Source organism: Vanessa tameamea, chromosome 15 (assembly GCF_037043105.1).
Source record: "Vanessa tameamea isolate UH-Manoa-2023 chromosome 15, ilVanTame1 primary haplotype, whole genome shotgun sequence".
Classification (NCBI taxonomy): Eukaryota; Metazoa; Arthropoda; class Insecta; order Lepidoptera; family Nymphalidae; genus Vanessa; species Vanessa tameamea.
The window spans coordinates 6,819,758-6,842,410 of NC_087323.1; the positions used below are offsets into that span (position 1 = coordinate 6,819,758).

The following is a 22,653-nucleotide window of genomic DNA, read 5'->3' on the forward strand; positions in this document are numbered from 1 at the left end:
ATATTTCAAAACAAGTGTAACAAACACTTAATACATATGAAAAATAATTCATACGATTAATGTTTTTTTTTTATTTTTTGTCAAAAGTCTTTATATTTGCACCTAGATAAATTTTAACATAAATTTAAACGAACCAATTAATGTAATACGGTATTGTTAACACGTTATAACTTATGAACATATATTGGATAATAAGCTCCATTCCAACTGTATTCATACATTCCAACGTTATCATGTTAAAACTTATTAGAAATGCAAAATAATCCTGTGAAATTTGCTACTGCATGGGATCTGTATTCCTAAATAAATGTTAAATTGATATCTAATAGTGATAAGCAATGCGACAATATGAAGATAGGTTAAATTGTTACACCTAATTAAAATATTTTTATTGAATTGCATTTATTTGCGATAGTCACTTGCGTAAATGAAATAGTTTTGAAAAACATATTCCTGCCTACATATAAAATACCATTCTGGTTAAGTCAACTAGAATATAAATTTCGTATTAGCAACACCAATAAAAAGTGAAAAATAGTCTCTCATTACAAATAATCCACATCGAATATTATAAACAGACCAACATTATTTTGAAATGTTCATAGGAGTATACATTACGTTTAAAAACAATAAAAAAATCAAAATTATAGCTCAAGTGACTATGGCATATAGAGTCCCTGTATATAAAACTACCTCCTAAAAATATTTTTTGTAAAACAAGACTGAATTCAGTGTCAATTCAGATCAGTGGCCCGTTCACGACCATCACCGGGTATTACGAAATACTGTGTATAACGAATTAAATTGTTCCGTTAAAAAAAAATGTACCCGTGTGTTAAATAGATGTGTGAATCATGTTCGTAGAAACGTCATATTATTCCCTAACTAGAATTTTTATAATAAATTAGACATATCAATTTTGTATGTATAGGTATTTGAATTTCAGGTTGAAAAAAATGTTTTGTTTTATTTTACGACTGACAGCTGACACTTACTAAATTTGATGTTTTTGGTATTAATATTGTAGTTACTATTTCCTAATACATTACTGGAATTTGATAAGTATAATGGAGCACGTTTATATTCGACCTCCTCATCGAGATTAGTATTAACCTAAAAAGAAAACGCTGACTTAGAATGTATTCAATAATCGCTTGCGTACTAACATTACACATCACTACTTAATTTATTGTCAGCAAAGGAATAGCTGTTGAATTTTAGATGTAAATCATTATGATAACCGTTAAAGGTTTACGAAGCTTTATCGAACAATAACAATAACTTACATACGTAAGAAACGTTACATTTTAGTAGGTATTTAAACTTATTTAGTAGGACGTAGTATATAGGTGTTTGGAAGCTTTTACACAAATAGAAATATTGCCACTGTATTATAATCCGTCATTATTGATTAACCTTCACGTTAAACTCGTTTATTTTTAAGAATATAGTTATTAGTTACGTAGATGATTTTATATTATTTGATGAAATAAGAATGTAGTGTTTTAAAACATCACACTCCGCTTTAAATCATCTGAAGTACATACCTAACTTTTGAAATAGTAATACATTCGTCCAAAATAGAAATAGGCGAGTATGGAATAAAATCCATATCTTGACTTACCGTCACTTGAGGCCTGCCTGACCTGTTAGGCTGCTGGTTATTTAGATTAAAGGACATTATTTAGATAAAAGGCCTATCAGTGACGTAATACGCTTTTAAAATTCCGATTAAGAAAAATTATATTCCCTATTACAGCTGAGTGTGAAATAGGTATGTTTAGTACATCAAATTATGTTATTGTGATAACTTTTGATTCGAAAATGTTGATTTGATGCAGACTGATGATGATCGACTTTTGAATTACGACTCAATAGGTTGCATCAAATCCACAGTTTCTAGTGAATTTCGTTTGTGCAATTTCGGTTGTGATACTGCCATTGACGACTACAATTGTTTGTAACAATGTATCTATCTAGGAAATTCGAAATACAATACTTCACTATAATTCCTGTCTTTTATTGTAAAATGTTTATATTTTATTGATGTTTATTATTATATTGGGGTATAAATGTACCCTTATTGTGTTTTTTAATATCTGCATTACTCAAGAGTTAAGGTTTACGCTTTCAATAAATAATACGATAATTTAACTTATAGTATGCTTTAAGATGTGAAAATGACCTAGATATTCTTTCCAAACGTTATGCAATAATATTATGTACTTACGTTACTCTTCTTAACTTATCTTTAAATTCTTTAATAATAATCTGCTCTTAAAGTAGTAATTTACTGGCAGCATTATTTTGTATCGTAGTGACAAGTCACGAAGGACAGTCGCACACATTATTTAAAAATTCTTTACATGATTCGTCGTATTAAGTGACCATTCATAACCTAATTTTTTTATTCGAGGTGAGTATGATAGGTTATTTTTTAAAATTCCTTCTATGTACATTTTATGAATATTACACGATTTTATTATATAAGTGATTTTGATTAAATTCGTAATATTTTTTTTTATTTGTTATCATTATCAGTTTTTAACGTGACAAATATTTTTTATATTATCATTTATCGATACGACAACGAACTGTACTAATTACACTTTATTACTCGTTTCCAGTATTCATAACTATGTTACCTAAAATAACAGAACTAATTAAAAATGTTCAAGACATATCTTATTCATTTGAAGTAACGCCAGACATAGCGGAAGAGGAATTAGACAACTTTGACTTGGAACCGTTGTTCTTTTCTATAACATGGCATGCTCAGACGCACCAGTGTATAAATTTAGAAATTGCCCCATTAAAGCTAGCCAATTATTTACGAAGTAAAGGCAAGAATGTATTATTGCATATCTCTTGTACTAATATGAGGAGAGATTATGTAAACATGTTATTGACGACTCTACAAGATAAAGGCATATGTAATCTGTTTATTATTTTAGGAGGTGGGTTGAAAATATAATAAATACGTAATAAGTATATATAATTAGCTAGCTTTGTGCAAGCCCGTCTAGTACCAACGTAAGAAGAGAAAAATGAGTAAGTACCAACCACTCATCAGATATTCCACAGTATGATTGAATTCCTGTTTGAAGGGTGAGTGAGCCAGTGTAAGTACAGGCACAACCCATATAACATGGTAGCTCCCAAGGTTGGTTGCGCAAAGGCGATGTAAGGAAAGATAATAATCCAATGTCCCTATCAGGTAGCCGTTCACCTACATATATCATAATAAAAAAAAATATCTGAATTTTAATTTTTTTTGCTTGTCGGAGTTTAACCTGCAAGCTTCGGTTATGGTTCAAGTGTGTGACCACTGGGCCATTTCAGTTATACTAGATTACCATGAATTTTATTTATTGTTATTGCTGTATATGTGTATTATTATCACTATTCAGTTATTATCTTATTTAATTATTACTATACTGATTATTATTCTGCAGTTAAAAACATAACAATTCGTAATAAATAGTATAGTTGTGTATGTCTAAATTTTACTGACTTTGCGTAGACGCTAGAAGGCTATGTTAGAGTAGGATCTATGACTAAGGAGTCTGTAGTAATAATCAGTAAACAGTATAAGCAGTTAAAGAAGACAAAAATCTAACAGTGATTATAATGCACTTATATTGTAAAACATGTTTTATTTTTAATGTATATGGGTGAAGGTGACTACTCACCATAAAAGGGACTTATTTGTCTATGCGCCCTTCTAGTATAAATAAAATTAAAAACGTACCTTAGATACAGAAAAATAGTAAGTTTTTTATAAAAATATATTCAATTTTTTAATCTTTTCAGAAAATTTTGATCCCAGCAGATCAGATTTTAAGAGTAGTCAAGAGCTGATTATATATGTCAGAGAACGCACTGGAAATTATTTTTGTATTGGAGTTGCTGGATTTCCAAATTGCGATGACAAATTGTCGCATTTAAAGGACAAAGTTGACAGCGGAGCTGATTTTATTTTAACACAGGCATTTTTTGAACATAAAATTTATGAACGTTACATAATTAAATGTAGAGAAGTATGTATTAATGTACCGATTGTACCTGGAATATTTCCTTTTGAGACAAAAGGAGAATTAGCTGGTTTTACGGACTTATGTAAAGTACGCGTAACAAACAATTTAATAAAGAAGCTTGAAAATATTTCTGGAATAGAAGTGGTTGCAAGATTAATTAACGATATGCTAGAACAACTTCATGTTAAGCATTTTCATATATTTACTTTAAATAAATTGCCAAGAACGGCGAAGCTGATCGGTAAAATAAATTCGAACATTAAATAAACGGTATTAATTTTATAAGAGTGCTATTATGAATATTAATATTTTTTATTTTAAGAATACCTAAAATAAATAGTTTTGTGTTGTATAACAAGTATTATTTAAAATTTTTCCTAGGTAGAGTAAGGTCATCCTTTACTAGTATTATTAAAAATCTGCCTCATTTTGATAATTATTTCATAAAATTAATTTAATTTATTACCTCAGATCGTAGAAGTAAACAGACTGCGTAAAACAAAAAAGTGAAGTCAAATGAAACTGCTAGTGTGTGTTAGTAACTTAGTAGTTTAGTACCGTGTTGGCTCCATTTTTTTTTTGTTTACTTTCTTTTGAAACTACAGTTATCGAAATAGTATTAAGTTATATAAAGTCTCAGTGTTCGCTGGATGATGTCGTTTAATATATCAAATCCAATAATAACAAAAATTGCCTTTGCAACACTGAACACAAATGAAATTATGCTATTAAAGTCAATTAGTCAAATCATATTATGTCATGTCAAATATCTTGCTCTATGAATGTCATAGTGAGGTTATAAATTTTCTCAAATATAATTATTAATTTCATTATCTGAATAAAACCTTACGTAAGATTTGAATTTCGTCTAAAAGTAAGTGCAATCCACTTTTATAGAGTTCTTGTTACTTTGTATTTCAGAGTATTATGCATTTTATATGAGTGGGATCGTTATAACTCAAAGTATTAAGATATAGTATGTTTTTTGTTTTTAATGAACACAAAACTAGTCGCAACAGTATGGGATTAACGTGATACAGTTCTGATTTCCGTTTTAGGTGCATAATAGTTACAAAGATGTCTTTTCCTGATAAACAACAACGAAAGATATGTTGGGATTCTAGAGACAGATACTGGGAATGTTTAGATGATCAAAATATAAAAGACAGTTCTGAAAAACCTAAAGCATGCGCTGAGTTTAGGAGAATATTTGAAAAATCGTGCCCCCCAAAATGGGTGACGCACTTTGATAGAAAACGAGATTATGATTTATTTAAACAAAAAATGCAAAAAGAAGGTTTCGAACCAATAAAAGACACTAACTAATTCAATAGTAATCATTCTTATTACATTATTGTAAATATAGTTTATTTACTTAGTAAATTATTTTTATTTAAATTGACTTTTATTTATTTATCCATAATTTATTAACAACCAACTATAACACATTGCAAATTCACACACAAGGTACTTAATAGTTATATTACTTGACTAGCATTATTAAGTTTATGCTTATTCAATGTATTTTGTTAACAGACATCAAGTTGAAATTATAATGGAATTATTGGATGCAATTTTATTCAAATCAAATTTAAAAACAGCAGATATAAGATCAGAGAATATTCAGGTAATCATTTAAATTTTACTGAAGATATTGATGTTTATTAATAAAAAGATTGAAACAAATATTTTTTCTTAATCTTTCAGGAAGTGCTTCTGGCTGTAAAAAAACACAGTGGTAATAATGAACATTCCTCTGAATACTATGATAACATTTTAGAAAAAATATGGCTACATGTAATAACAGAACTCCAAGAATTTGAAGATCAATTACTTTGTTCAACTTGTTTCTATACTGTACTGTGCAAAACAAAAAGACAAGAATTTCACCTAAACAACGTATTAGAGATTATTAATCATGAACTGAATTTAGAAGAAAATGATTTGAATGGATCTAAGACTTCTTTGGCAGTATCTCTGTGTTATGGGGTTTTCCAGTCTTCATATCTCCTTCAACAATCAATAAACTTTAATGCAACAATGAATAGTACATTAGAAGCAATATTTAAATTTTTAACCCTCAAAGCATATGAGTACACTCAATATACATTTATTGTTTTCAAAATTATGACCTCTTTCAAGAAAGTTGTTGGAACAGAACTACAAAATATTTTGTTTAACACAAATAACCAAATAAAACTGCTAAACTTGATTAATCATAATTGGGAAAATCCCATTACTGGCATAAGGAATCTAAATCGAATTGTGTTTCAAACATTGTTATTGGTATTAAATCATGACATTTATGAAACAGTTTTAAATGAGATAAATAGTTTTTATTGGAACAAAGCAAAATATTTAATGCTAGCTGAAATTATTGAACAATACAAGGGTAAAATTGAATGCTTGGTTTCTGAAAATCAATGGATTGATGGCCTTGTATACAGTTTGGCCAAACCAGGATTAGTGTCAGCAGGAGCTGATATGTATAGTGCTGTGTTAAAAAAAACAAACTCAGGTGAAACTTGGATTGCACTATTTCTTGATCGAGTTCTGGATGTACTAACTGGAATAAATTTTAAGTCAATTGAAAATTTCAGTAACTATTGGTGTCTAAATACCCTTAAAAAATTTCCTACCCTAATGCCGTTACTTGTTGATGAATTGAATAATAATAATAACTCAGATTACACATTATACAGCACTATGTGCATAATTAAACAGGGAACTAAACTTGGAATATCTGGGAAAAAGATATCAAACTGTAAATATGAATTAAAAAAAGAAGAAAAACTTGTTACATTTGGCTTAGAACATTGTAATACATCAGTCAGAATAGTGGCATTTGAAATAATAAGTATTTCACAAAGGAATTGTTTACCATCAAATATTGAATATACACAGATTCTTAAATATTTGTCTGATAATGTTAACTCGGATTGTACAGTATTGAGAATAAGTATGATTAATAATTTAAGTATATTTTTAAACAAATTACACACTTTATATTTAAACACTACTATAACAAATCATAATGAAGATATGCAAAATTTAATTACATTTTGTGTAAATTTACAAAACTTTGTAAAGGAATCCATAAGCAGTAATGGTAATTATCAAAGAAAATTAACATCTGTTAAAATAGCCCAGATTGTTTTAAAAAATTTTAACCATTTGAAACCCAAGAAAAGGAGTAAAGAGACTAGGGATACTAATAAGTCTCTAGTTGGATTTCTAAAAGACAGTGGACATTGGAAATTAAATGCACATGAATTTATAATGAAACTTCTAGATTTATTGAAAGATCCAGCTAACGATGTACATGAAGGTGTTCTTCAATTATTGTCAGAATTTTACATAGCAGAACTGAGTGATACATTCATAATGAACTTCTTGATAGAAGAGGGCTTAAAATGTATTGGAAGTAAATTTTTTTATGAGATAAGTTGTGGGCAAATTATGTTTAAGCTTGTTATTAACATTTTACTGAAAAACAATAGTATTGAGAGCAGGTTTAATACCCTAGAAGATATTTTTAATTTCGCATTTAATGAAATCTCTTTAGAATATTCCTCTAAAAGAGATATAGTAAAATCAATAGAGGATGGGAAACAACTGCACTCATTTTTGAACATTTTGTGTATAATTTTCGAAGAATCGATCAGAAACCATTTTGAATTAACCATACCTAAGGATGCCATATTCTCATTGCTCAATATAATAGATTATATTTCCAATCAATTTGTATGGGAGGAGGATTTATCAACCTGTTCAGACTTTTCAAAGATGAGTGATATGGTGCAGACTCTAATAAATACATCCGGTCTGGAAACTGATGATAATAATGACAATACAAGAATATCAGACTTACATCAAATTGTCCTGAATTGTTTATGGTTAAATGTTAAGGTATAAGATAGTTTTTAACTTTCAGATTAGAAAGTGTACAAAAGGTATACAAAGCTGTATCTATAAAATTAATATTAAGCAATTCTATTTGTAAGGGATAAAATATAACTTTAAATACTTACATTAATAAACCTTGATTGAATGTAAAAGATTCTTTGTTTACAGTTTGTAAAATAATGTAAGTAGTGACAGTAATTATGACTTCTTTATATTTGTTTTATAGGCATCTTGTGAGTTAGCTTCCCTCCTAATTCAGTATTATAAACACGATCAGAGTGTTTGTGAGAAATGTTTGCACATAATTACTCATGCTCTTGAAACATCACGACACAAAGGTGCAATTGAAGCAGCAGGAACAGCACTTGGTAATAATATAACAATAACATTATTATAATTAAAGTTATGTGTTTAATTAATAATTTTTTTTTATTCTAGGATGTGGAATTCAGTGTTTATCTTCTTTAGCAGATGAGGAAGTAGTTTCAAAGTTGCCTTTTTGTTTACTAAAAAACAAATTAAAGGAACTCTTATTTGAAACAACTAAAATGTCCTCTGTTACAAGACGAGGCGCCGGTTTGTCTATTATGGTTCATCGAATAGTTAGTAATGATCTTAAGAAAGGCAAGGTTGGTTTTGATATTATTAACAAAATTGGAATTTTGAGGTCTAAAACACATTTTAATACTGTATTATTATTTCTAGCCACTATTTCATTATTTTATGAGAACACTCTTGGACATGTGCATGAGTATAGACAATGCATCTTACAGTGCTGATAAATTTGAAATTGATAATGAAAGAGATTTACCGAAAGCTATTTATATACATTTTCTGACAAGGATTGTAACAGACAGCAGTTTGGCTTCTGATACAATGTATTATACTGCAGAATTAGCAGCTTTGGCATTTAATAATCTTATAAATAATCTTTGGCAAATAAGGTATGAATAAGAGCTCTATATTAATGAATATTGTTAGTTGTCTACTTCTATGGATATGATATGGACGTACAATTTCAGGAATGCGGCACTTCAACTGTATGGAGCTTTAATTCCGAAACTTATTGGCCAGAAAAAGGCATCTGGAAGTGATGAAAAAACTATTGCCACTGTAGCATGTGACGAGTTTAGAAGTCATTCTCCTAAATTATGGGGGTATATCATCAAGCAAATTAAACAAAATGATTACAAAGATATAATTCAAGCACATTCCAATTTAGTACCAATACTTAATGTCTTAGCAAGTTTGGCCAAAAGATATAATTTCTCTTTTGACTTGATAGAACAAGAAAATTCTGATCTAAGTCTTTTATCAAATCTCTTGTCGTTGCTCGGCAGTCCAATCTACACTGTAAGAAGATTGACCTCACAATGTATAACAAATATATATTCATTTGATAAATTATTTAATGTTCTTGAAAATATCGAAATTTTAACAGAAAATTATTTGCATGGAATTCTCATGTTAATTTCAAATTGTTATAAATATTTTTCTCATACGGAGTTAATAAAATTAGACAAATTAAGTAGAAAGTATCATGACGTATTAAAGCAAAATTCTCAATCATATATGTGTAGATGGACTCAGGATAAGTTCTGTAATGAATGTGAAAATATTACAATTGAATTGATTAAAAATATACTTTGTGAAGAAAATAGTAAGAGATATGAGCCAGGAGTGTCCCTCTGGGCAAATTCTAAGATTCAGAAATATATAAAAAATATGCCATGGAGTGTGGTTCCTGATACACTGAGTTTACTTTTAAAGACTCACGAGTTTGTGTTATACTGTGATACATTTATTGAAAGAATAGAAAGTGATACAAAGCCATTTGAAGATTTCTTATTAGAATCTGCAAAAATACTCTTGTCATCTGAAATTATATTTGAGAGTTCATCGTTATGGAAATTACTTTATAATATTTCTCTTAAAATAGACATCAATGTGGAAATATGTAACATTCAAGGAATACATAAACATATAAAAGATACTTCATACAAACTAAGATATCTGATTCCATTCTCTACTAGACTCCTGGTAAAACAAAGAAAAAATGAAGATTTATTATTATTGTCAAAAAGCATTTATGAATTATGTAATCCTGAAAATAATGATGTAGACATGAGATATATAGCAACATTAGCCAATAATGAATTTGGAAATGAGTTAAGCAGTTATTCTGATGATGTAAAAATTAATGCTATTAAATCAGCAATCATTCTCTTGCAAGATGAAGATGAGGATGTCAGAAGTTTGTGTGTACATTTTTACATGAATTTTAAAAAGATATTTAAGCATCCCTACATTTGCTTAAATGACATTTTAAAAAAAGAATTTTTGAATGAAGTTCTAAATGAACCAAAAAGTATTCAAGTAATTTGCAATGATTTGTTAAGTTTTGTTGACTCAATAGGTGCAAGTAAACATAATGAATATAATCCATTTTCTAATGATTCCAAAAATATTTATCTTGAAAAAGATTTATTAAAACTAACATTGCAGAAGTTAACTAAAATGCAATCTTAAATTAAACAAAAATATTTAATTATTCTTTTTTGTTATTATTTATATTATCTAAATATTACAGTATTTTTTTGTCATTCATCAAAGAAATATTTTTGAGATGGTGTTGTGTCATCAATCTGTATAGATACAATGTGACGCCCTGGTACCATGACTAGACCCAACACCCGTGGCTCCTCAGTTTCACCATCCACACCTTTGAGATATTCTGAACAAGCTCCTATGGATTTAAAGAGATTTTTTATTACAATTACCTATAAAATTTAAAATATATTGGAATGAAATAGAGTGATTGAATTTATATGAAGCATGATTACCTAAAATAACGTTGGCATCTCTGTCAGTACACAGAAATACTCCTATAAGGACTCTTCCATCTGTCATCTCTATTCTAAAATTCATATTCAGCCACTTTCGTAATTTGGCTTTACCCTCTAATTCCATGACTACCTGAAAATTAAATAATATTAAATTAATTATTTTGGCTAGTAAAGTTTTGCTTATTGAACATAAATCATTGATTCAATTATTTATTTATAAAGAACATAGATTCAGACATAAGTTGTTGGTCATTAACCATAATGATTATAGGTATACAAAAAGTATTATGTTTCTAAATACACTTAATTTTTTAATCTGTTAGCTGATCATCATAATAAGATAAGTAATTTTTATACATATCTATATAATATGTACTCCAATATTAGTAAAGTTCATATATACATATAATATATTTATACTATATTGCCCTCACATACAGGTTCTATTGTACATTTTTTTAAATGTATGCTTTTAAAAGTGGACAATCCAACACCACTTATGACTTTTGATAAGTATTTTTTTTATATACTTATTTCTATTTTAAAATAAGGTTAAGTAGAGTAATAACAAATAACATATATATCATCAAGTTAAATGTATATTTACATATGAAAATATCTAGTAATGATGACTTACCTTTGGGTCTTCTATGGGTTTTACAGTTGAATCACTCATTTTATTTCCTTTATTAATTATTACTAATATTTCATAATAACAATTAGCGTATAGATTACAAATTTAAGTATACTAATAAATAACAATTTTATTTAGTTATCATAATAAAGTTCTCGAAAGTTCATTATGGTTATTTATTGTATAATTTTATACACTTCAGCTTTATTATTTTTGCTATATTTTCAAGTCCAAGTTTATAAATATAATTTAATACTTAGTTAATGGCTTATAGTAAGTTTATAAATAATGTGATTTGAGAAGAGGTTGTCACTTGAAATAGTTATTTGACATTGACAACGGATAATGACTGATTATCATAAAGCACTTGTATTTTTTAATTTTCTGGTTTATTTTTGGTTGCTCATGGTTCTGGATATCTGGTACCGACATTTTACAATCTTTCTTATTCTATTTTTTAGCTTATTATTGATTTTTTTTTTCATTCTACGTACGGTTGTTGGTTGTTTCGTATTATTATAATTTTGCATAGCTTTATTGTATATAAAAACGAAAAAAGTTAAATATCATGCAGTGAAAGGTAATGATTAAGATTTTAATCTATGAATGTATTCTTCGAAAGGTAGAGGACGAACAAAAAATAAAAATAAGGCCTATGAAAGCACTTTTGTCATGTTAGTCTTAAATAAAATATAATAAAGCACCAGTTAAGAAAGTAGATTGAAAAAGAAGGAGAGTCGGCAAGAAACTCATTACTTACTCTATTTCACCATTGAACGTCGACGAAAATGTTATCGGAATTTTGGAAGTAAAATTAAAGAGGAAATAAGTAGTTAAGTGCATTAGTGTTGAATTATAAATAAATGTATATTCATCATAAACTCTTAATTGTGCACAATATTGCTGTGATATTAGCAAATCGCATGAAAAATGTAAATCTAAGATTTGTTTATCTGTATTTTTACATTGGAATAGGCTATATATGTAATCAGTTTTTAATGATTTAATATATCATCTCCTTGATCCTCATATGAAAAAAGTTAAAAAATTCACAATATAGCGGTGTAAATTTTAGTTTGTTTAAAAAGGCGTGTTATTTCATTCTCAGTGTTGACTTTTGATAATTGACAGAGTGACAGTGTGGACTTGACAGGTCAATCAATTCATATTAATTCATAAAGTTTATTTTTAATATACACTGCACAGTCCAATATTTAAATTAGTTTTTAAAGATATAGTATACGCCTGAATAAAATATTAATATGAAAAGAAATCTAGACATGAAATGTAAAGATAATTTTATGAAACGATTTAAATATTACAAATCAAATAAACCAGAACCATCACTTGATAAAGTTGTTAGAATACAATATGATATCCCAATTGAGGTAAAGCTTATTATTTTTATGTAATACTAGATGTGACTGCCATTTCGTGCGCGTTTGATTTTAACAAAAAGTTATTGTTGAAGCCTAAGTTACTCCTTATTACATCAGCTTGATGCCAGTGAAAGTCCAGTCAAAATCGGCCTAACCGTTCCAGAGATTAGTCGGAACAAACAGAAAGACAGATAAAAATTTAAAAAATATTTTGGTACACATATACCGTGTATACTTACATATGCATTTAGTACAAAGCGGTTATTTTAATATTACAAACAGACACTCCAATTTTATTATATGTATAGATTTTTATTATTTTTTATTAATAGTTACTATTCTTTGTTAATAGGTAAACAATATTTCTAATGTTATAGAAGAAGACTCAAGAACTAAACTGCTAGGTTTAAGAAATTTTACAGACTGGAAGACATATACATTTATGAAACATACTGGTTTATTTTTAATAGCAAATCCATTTACAAGTTTAGGACAAAGATATTGGATCAGAAAATGTTTAGAAGATTATCCTAGGAAGCCCAATAAAACAAATATTGATATTGAAAAACAAATTGAAGATTGGTGGCGAGAAATACACAAAAGTGATGAATTGGATAGGAAAATGCAGAAAAAATTGAGATGGACAACATTAGGGTACCATCACAACTGGGACACTAAAGTAAAATGTTAATATGTTTATAAGTAATTTATATTGAGATAACTGGAAAAAATTATAACACCATTATGCCTTAACAGATTTATAATGGTTAATTATGGGATAAAAAAATGGAATATTTTTCTAAAATTGTTTAAAGATAAAGAGATGTGACTTATTTTACTCCAAATAACCAGACAAATTAGCCTTAATATCATGATTAAATATAAAAACAAAATCAATATTTTTTAGTCACATTACATAATACCTTTCAGATTCCGAATACCATATCTTGTTCATTATATTTTAATAATGTTAATGAATATAATATACTTCAATTACAGGTGTACTGTGAAAAAAATAGGAATATATTTCCTTCAGAATTAGCAGAGTTATGTGATGTTGTAGCCCAATATCTGGGCTACACAAATTTTAATGCACAAGCTGCTATTGTTAACTATTATCATATGGGATCCACACTCTCAGCTCATACTGACCATTCAGAAGTGAATTTAGAAGCACCACTATTTTCGTTCAGGTATATATAATATATATTTACTTATTACATTTTTAATTATAAATCACTCCAATATACTATTTTTATACATGGCAACTTTCTATTTTTGTAAATGCTATTTAAAATTTAGTTTTACATGCAACATATGAGTTTTTTAATAAATTAATAAAGTTGTGTAATAAGATTTGTTATTTTTTTCAGTTTTGGTCAGTCTGCAATATTCTTGATAGGCGGCCAGGAGAAATCACATGAACCATCAGCTATTCTTCTCAATAGTGGTGATATACTTATTATGTCAAAGGAAGCCAGACTTTGTTATCATGCCGTGCCTAAAATATTACAAGCATCAGATCAACCATGGAATAACCATGAGGAATTAATACAAATTACTGATAATGGTAAAACTAAATATATAAATGAAGAAACAATAATTAAAGAAGTAAATAGAAATATTGATAATAAAGAGTGGACTCAGTTCAATAGCTATGTTGAAGAATCTAGAATAAATGTGAATGTTAGGCAAGTGTTAATGGAAAATCAAGAAAGATTAGATAGTTGATATGATATGATATGATAATATACTAATTTATTTACAATTTTATATTCTCTTTTATTTAAATTTAATAAAAAAACATTAGTTACTTTGCGATTTAAAAAGGACCCATGTGGAATTGGCTGTTCCGTAATCACTGAAAAGGAATTTCAAATTCTCATGAATAGATAATTATATTTTACAGTAATAAATATTTTTTATTCAAAATATTTTCTATTTGTAGTGTGTATATATACTAGTTCAGCATAATACATTATGTCAATATTATAATAGAAGTGACTTCAATAGTTTAATATGAAATTTTTGAGTTGGTGAATTACCTTCAATTTTAGTCTTAGGAATAAATTGTTGCTCACTTTGTTGTTGGTCACAAAGACCCCAAAAACATTTAACATAGTTTTCGACGTAGCATTCGTATTCATCATTCTTGTCAAAATTAGCGAGTCGATGCATTATCGGTTTAAAACAGTCACCGCAACGACTTTTTCTTAGTTTAAAGTACATTTCTATGATTATGTTAATTTAAAAAATAAATAATACTAAAATTTAAACAGTCACTGGTTAATTTAGTTGAATTACATCGATCTTTTATTTTTTGAACGCGAGCGTCATTAAGAATAGGTTATCAAATATAAGCAGTTAAAATCTTTAAAAACACAAATTTGATTCATAAAACCTCTTTTTAACAACATTTTTTGCTTGAATTAAGTTTGCTATGTTGTAGCATTTTGTATGTTTGTTTCGCAATCAAGTCACAAATTGTCACGGATTGATTTCGATGAAATTTTCTCATGGCCGTTATAATTGTACGATATAGACTACACCAAAACTGTTTTATTTTTTTTAAACAAAATATTATTTCTGAATATTTTATATATTTTTTTATAATAAATGACCATGCTATCTTAACTTCTACCATTGACATATTATATTCTACAATAGACAAAACCGTTGATGTAAAGAATTTGTTGTTTGTTAATATAATATTAGCTAAGCAATTAATCACTTGAACAAAAGATAGTTTTACAAACTTGACTACTGAATTGTTATTTAACTCCAGCTACATATACTTTCGGATTTTCGAATTATTGGCGCTGCTACGTACGCGTCCACACTGAACGAATGGCAAAGCCACATTTATGTCAGGTGTAGGGTCTGCAGTTCAGTTCTGTCGAACAAAGTGATTGTTCGGAACGCCATATACAGTACATATATATGGATGGTTTTCACATTTTATATATGTGTACTTTTTATTTTTCCTCCTTGTTTAACTAGATAGAATACTAATTTATATATAGCAAGCTATCCGATTTTGTAAACTTTCTATAAGACGAATGTACGTACGTACGTAGAACGTACTCTCAAATTTAACTATTTAACTATGGTACTATTATTTAACTATTATAACTGTAGTAAATAAATTGTTATTTGAAGTTAACAGTGTAAATACAACTTGCCTTTAACAAAAAAATATCTTAAATTATGAATAACTAATACGTGACGTGATCTCAAATCCTGTAAAGTATAAAAATAGCTATAGGTACAACCCTGAAACCTGATGCTATGAAACAATAGACCAGTGTGTTAAAGTAAATATAGTAACTAATATATGCAAACATATCCTCGAAATTTAGTGTTCTTATGCTTCTGAACACTCTATGAATAATAGGTTTTAAAATTTGAGCGAATTTAATATATTCTACAAATCTAGAATAGATATTGAACATCCGCCGAGAAACGTGAACGCTTCAATATTCGCACAAGTTCTTTGTATCGTCGTAGGTATTCATTCGTCGCGATCGACAGTTAGCTGCTTCATGCGATATCGAATCCAGCCCTTTCAATACGAAAGCGAATAGACGACAAAGCGGCACGATTTCCCCATTTGCTCAATAGAAATGCCATTTAGCGTTTCAGTTCAAAAAAGATGATTATCCTTAAGTCTGAGCATTTCATATCGTTTTCCTTCGTCGATATTCAGTTCATGTGCAGAGTTCACTTCTGGCTTTGAAGCTTGAGTCTTTCAAAGGCGTGCTTTTTAAATTTACAATAGGAAAGTTTGGAAGTGCTTTTTTCTTACACCAATTAGGTACCTACTCTCTATAATATTTTAGAGCTCTTATTCTTATCCTCAAGTTGCAGTAGGTATATTAAGAAAGGTATAAACTAAAATAAATAAGAAACAGTTTTTACCAAATTACGATAATACTTCTAAGCCGGTGCTAGTTTACATCGAAATAAGTAAATGCAATTCTTCAATGTCGAATAATTTTTTTAAACTTAGATTTATTTATAGTATTATTTAATCGTCATCAAAAATGATTTCGAATTTTGGTTACTACGTTTTCGCTGAGTGTGTGAATACAATTAAAAGATTGCTTTTATAATTTAATTTAATGTTTCATTAAAATTATTAATTCTGTAAATACATACTAAGTATGAAACATCAGATTAGAACATATATTCGCAGCCGTAGTATTATTGCTTATACCACAAATTAATAAGCGATTTTGTTACTAATTTCAATTTCTTCAATTTCATCAAATAATGTCGAAGTCCAAACTTTTTTTGCATCCTACGGAGCATGTTGCGCTAATCTTTCTTGTTGCTTAATAAACTTCTAGATGTAGGTTGGTTTGAAGTTCCGTTTCCATCTGGCTCATCCAAACGACAAATCCTTATCTTTTCTATATGCGTCTGATAACGGTAGCACGATAAGATTCTTCAAAACCAATGTTTGCAAAATGTACTCCGGTTTTCGTATTACTTAGACGATGACCTACGTTGAAGACTAACGTCGTATGAGCCCTTTGACTACGGCCCATAGATAAATCTTGACTTGAACAATACTTGCGCAAAATCGAGTGATCTTGAGTTCGGCAGTTCAGCGCTTCGGAGTAATATGGGTTATATAAAGAATGCATGGACAGCAAGGACAGTGAGGCACAGTGCATAGGCAAATTAGCACACCTCCCTCTTAAAGGTTTTTTTTCGACATGCAGATATGAAGATTTTAATTGAAAAGAATTTTCTCAGTACTTTCTGACTACCTCGTGGGTTGGGGCATTGTATTCTTTGATCCCCTTATATTGTCAGATACTATCTACTAATACAAGATGTATTAGTAAGCTCAAGTATTTTTTTATAAAGTGCTCATTCTCATATTTTGTAATATAGTTACTACTACGGATCTAATTTGCAAAGTGTAAACGTTGTTGGTTTGATATATCCAGGCGACGACCAAAATAAACGAAATGTTTTTTTTTCGAAAATTAGCATTGAAACTATATTTATGAAAAACTAAAGCCTGAATGGTTCGTATTTGAAGTCATTCGTGAATCAAGAAGTAAGAAAAAAAATAGAATTAACCTCCTTATAATAGCAGAACTTATCATCATCATCGTAATTTGCACTTGATATTAATTACATAACAAGGATTCATTAATAACGTCTTTATTAGGGGACTACAATATAAGTGGACTTAACGGGGTGTAGTCACAATAGTAGGCAAATTGAGTTAGGTAGGTACATTGTCGTAAACAAGCACAGTAATTTGCGAGTCGACATGGCTCGAATCACCCGATTAGATTCGAACAAGTATACTGTCATACGCAACCAAATTGAATAGATACTCAATGAACTCAATGGGGAGTGAGAGACGCAATATTGATCTGTACAAAAATATTAAGATTTTAATTTAAAAAGACTGACAAAAAAAATTAATGACTAATGAAATAATAATATGTATAATTTATTCTACACGATACCATTAAACAAACGAAATGAATAAATTGTGTTATTGTGTTTAATATGCTTAGAAAAATAATGAAACATTTTTTCATATAGATAAGTAATAAATTATTTCATTTTTAGATCGAAGTGACTTTTTTTATGATAGGGGCAGGTAGACCAGCAAATGGGTGACCTGATAGTAAGTGGCCACCACCCCCATAGACAATGACACTGTAAGAAATATTAAACATTTCTTATATCTGTAAAGCACTTGGTTCCCAAGGAATCAAAATGTCGCTTGTGCCTGTAGTTACACTGGTTCACTCACCCTTCAAATCGGAAAAATACAATACTGAGTACTGCTGTTTGGCGGTGAAATATCTGATAAGTGGGTGATACCTACCTACCCAGATGGGCTTGCACAAAGCCATACCACCAAAATCAGAAATAAATGTTTACAGTGTTTTGTAAATTCATCATAAGAGATTGTGGCTAAATTGAAGTAGAGAGGTTTGACATTTTTGAAATCTCAGATATAGAAATTGGAATTTCGGTAATCTATACAGAGCGCAGCTTAACAAAAATCTCTAACACTTACATAAGACAATTCGATGGGTTACAATATCATGTCATTGGAATCGTACACGGTTAGTTGTTAAATATATTATATACAAGTTTCCGCCAGCGGTGATATGTCATTTGACCTTTTAGGTACCCCTCATAACATAGATGAATAATTGCATGATTATAATCAATAAATAAACAAATTTATTCGCATTTATAATATTATTTAGTAGTAATATATTTAAATTTGGTAAATAATATAAAATATAAGTCATAATATTCGTATACAATTAGGATTAATATTAGAAATTATTATTAACGCTTGTTCTTACGTAAAAACATTTTAAATCATACTACGGAACTCCCACCAAGAGTGTCATCCCGCTCGCACTTGGTTAGATTTTTTATTAAGTATTCATCTTCTCATAATACGATCATTGACACATTACCTTTGTATGTAAAATGAGCTCGGAGGACATTTGGCGGTTTGAGCAAAAAGCAGTGGCGTTCTCTCTTTTATTGACATTAAATAGCCGATATAAATTCCTTTGGCGGATTACGAAATTTATTGGATTCAAAATTAAAGGAGACCGATTTCAATGGCGTACGCTGACAGGCTTCGTTTACGGGTAAGTTGAGAGGACTGGTAAAAAGGTATAACTATACAAAAACTTATTAAAAAATATTATCTTTTAGATAGCTTAGGAGGATAGGGAGGTCAATTTTGTGCCGTGCTTTATTTTGGGGCAGAAAAAAAATCTATATTACTCTATAGGCATATGCATATTGTCTTTATTATTTACTAGCAACTCGTCATGGATCGCAGTAGAATAAGGGCCTTCATAAAACGTTTATATCATAATACCTAAATATAACGATTAGTTTACGCGGAGCTCCCCAGTAAAGCTCCCAGTCAGCGTCATTGCTTCAGATATCTTCAACAATTATTGTCATATTTCAGTCAATTTACTTAAGAATATATAGCAACGAAGTATACGCACCAGTAACCATAGGATATTTTGCCCGATGGATGATCTGAAAAAGATGGCGGGGCCTGGTTACAAGAGCTATGAGCTACATTTGGGAAAAGCCTATATGCAACTGAACACGACGATTGACAGTTACGTAACTCCTCTATTAATTACATTGTCAAATCTAATCAAGCTTGTACTACGTTAGAATTATTAGGTCAACAGCATTTATATGCAGTAATTACAGTTCTGCTCTTTAGCACACAAGGCCAAATAAAACTGACAAATTAGGTCACATTAATTACTAAATGAATGTGACCTAATTTTAACCTTTATTTTAAAGAAAGCAGACAAGTAAATGGGCATCTTAATCGTAAATGGAGCCTTAATTTAACATCAGGCCATTTACCATTGTCGATAGGTACATAACACAAGTGTATACTAAATTTGATATCGATGTGTTGCCAAAAGCGGTATCAAAATATACAGTCTTGTGGGCGCAATTACACCGTCCTCTACGTCGTCAGTTTTCGAGCTGGAACTCAACAAAACAAAGTGGCGGTAGAATAAATAGTGTTACCCGCACAAGGCTTTATCCTTGGTATGTTTAAATTTATTTTAGATAATGTATACGCGATAGCCTTTGATTAAACTGCCTCGTTGATCTGGTGGCCACAGATCCCAAGATTTTAAGTTGAAACCCCAGGACGGGCCGTTAAAAGGTTCGTGGGATTTTATGTCGAAAAATTCTCAGTAACAGCCCGGAGTCTGGAACTTGGAAGTATGTACTACTACTGAGCCTGAACTCTTTCCGGTCGGTTGGATTTGCCGTCTCATCGGATTATGAGAGTAAGGGAGTGCACCTGTGTTTGCGTACTCACTTGTGCACTATATGTCAGCTGGCTGGTCTCCATTGAGATTGATCTCTGTGACCAAAACCGGTCAGGACATCATCATCATCACGCGATAGTTTTTTAATATATATATACATATATCACCTAACATTAAACGATTGATATTCATCGACATGTGAAAATCTAATTCAAATTAAAAACCAAATCATATTTCTAAAACAAAGGTACAACTCTAGAATCAACTGCCAATTATTTCTGATTATTTTGTGCTTACGACGATACAAAAAGAGGATATTGATTTCTGTTATTATAATTCAATTTAGTAAGCTCTGAGTTTAAAAAGCGTGAAGTAGTTTAATTACTGCGTGAATAATATTATTATGCAGTTAAAATATATTCATCAATTATAATTTTGAAATCTATTACTTTATCTTACGATTTACATTTTGTTAATAGCAAAAGTAGCAAGTAACTAGTAGCCCAGTACATATTAATCTTGAAATTTCTAGATACATAGCCGTGCAATAATGGGATGGGCTTGTTTGTGAAGCGACCACAAAGTACAAAGCGTGTTTGGAGACAACCCTATTGGATTCACGAAATTAATGTGACTATAGAACCCTCTAGATATAAAGTATATTACAGTCATGTCGATAGGAATTGATCAATCGCTTACACTTTGCTAATTGAATGGGCGAGAATTATTAAGCGATTAATAATTACAATAATTATAAAATCGACAATGGCCCGAATTACCTAGGGACTTGTGGTAAATATCAAATAATGTATTGATATACAAATTATACGTGTAATTATACGAAAGCTGTCTCTAAATAATCTGTTTTTGTTATATTTATATCATTTGAAACATTTATAGTACATTTGAAATAAAATTATGCCAATCAGTAGAACGATATTTTGAGTGTATGTCTTACTTTCTTACTAATTTTAATTGTAAATGTGAATGTTTGGATGGTGATGATGTTTGTTACTCAGTCACGTTAGAACGGCTGAACGGATCCGAATGAAATTTCACACAGATATAGGTTATAGTCTGGAATTAATAGCATATAAGATTTTTTTTATCCCGGCAGAACGGCTAACACCTGCACCCTCTGACCCTTCACATGCACGTGTAAACTAGTATGTATTAAACAGAAAATGGATTTAATTATTATCATGATTAAGTATTTGTGAGTGGAAATAAAAGGGAATAAGTGCACCACAGAAAATTTGTCTATTTAATAAAATATAAATTTCAAAAGTTATATTCCATGGCCCTTAAATCAACGTCTGCAATTTGGACGTTTCGAAGCGATTACTTAGTCCGCTGGTCGGTGCACCAACTGGAGCATAATTCACTTACGAGCTGACTTTATATTACATAAATAAAACTGCTACAAATTAGATTTATAAATATTTTTGGAAACATCTTGACTTGATGATGCTTAATATTTAATTTCGAATCTCCTATTTTAAATGTTTCATTAATTTTATCAGCCTGTGTTGAGTAAATATCACACGTACACCCGGTTTGTGTATAAAGTATAATACGAGTATAATTTAAAATAATTTCTTAAATTTTCATTATAAATTTACCTTCACTTCAAAATTTAAACTTTTTAAAAATAAAACAAATGAATCCGAATAGGTCGTTCATTTCCATTCCCCGAAGAGTTTTTTTTATACAGACGTCCTTGTCCAATTAGATCGCCGCTTCATCAATCACAGTATTGACAAGGGCTGTTTAAAAAGTTAACTCGGGGATTTGGGGATATTCTAATTTATTGAGACCTTTAACAATTTAGGACTGCGTATGTATATATTTTAAGATTTATATAATATAATTATTTGGAAAATAAAATCTTATTATAATTTGGAGATTGAAATGAAATTATCATTACAGGGTCTCTAGATAAGTAAAAAAAAACTAATTAAATTGAATTAATGGATTATGATGATGACTATGATGATGTGTTATCCTTATATGTTGGCCGATATGACT

The 22,653-nt window shown here is 29.4% G+C and overlaps 4 protein-coding genes across 4 annotated transcripts; 3 read left to right on the forward strand and 1 right to left on the reverse strand.

The window, feature by feature from the left end:
• Positions 1 to 2,614: 2,614 nt before the first annotated feature.
• Positions 2,615 to 4,316, forward strand: LOC113399038 (methylenetetrahydrofolate reductase (NADPH); the record flags this gene model as incomplete). The annotated part of the gene is made up of 2 exons (XM_026638041.2): positions 2,615 to 2,957; positions 3,814 to 4,316. Coding segments are annotated over 2 exons (834 nt in total), but the record flags the coding sequence as incomplete, so codon positions are not given.
• A 394-nt stretch (positions 4,317 to 4,710) lies between these two features.
• Positions 4,711 to 10,692, forward strand: LOC113399036 (uncharacterized). The gene is made up of 7 exons (XM_026638038.2): positions 4,711 to 4,911; positions 5,574 to 5,664; positions 5,745 to 7,946; positions 8,170 to 8,311; positions 8,382 to 8,572; positions 8,649 to 8,887; positions 8,966 to 10,692. Exons 2-7 carry the CDS (start codon positions 5,593 to 5,595, stop codon positions 10,470 to 10,472), a joined length of 4,353 nt encoding a protein of 1,450 aa, XP_026493823.2. The 5' UTR covers positions 4,711 to 4,911; positions 5,574 to 5,592; the 3' UTR covers positions 10,473 to 10,692.
• On the reverse strand, positions 9,093 to 11,685 carry LOC113399039 (N-alpha-acetyltransferase 38, NatC auxiliary subunit). Its single transcript, XM_026638042.2, has 3 exons — positions 11,427 to 11,685; positions 10,787 to 10,919; positions 9,093 to 10,689 (listed from the first exon to the last, which is right to left on the reverse strand). The coding sequence occupies exons 1-3, from the start codon at positions 11,463 to 11,465 to the stop codon at positions 10,544 to 10,546; spliced, it is 318 nt and encodes a 105-aa protein (XP_026493827.2). The 5' UTR covers positions 11,466 to 11,685; the 3' UTR covers positions 9,093 to 10,543.
• An 871-nt stretch (positions 11,686 to 12,556) lies between these two features.
• Positions 12,557 to 14,575, forward strand: Alkb (AlkB). The gene is made up of 4 exons (XM_026638039.2): positions 12,557 to 12,811; positions 13,155 to 13,481; positions 13,802 to 13,995; positions 14,176 to 14,575. Exons 1-4 carry the CDS (start codon positions 12,686 to 12,688, stop codon positions 14,531 to 14,533), a joined length of 1,005 nt encoding a protein of 334 aa, XP_026493824.1. The 5' UTR covers positions 12,557 to 12,685; the 3' UTR covers positions 14,534 to 14,575.
• The last annotated feature ends 8,078 nt before the right edge of the window (positions 14,576 to 22,653 follow it).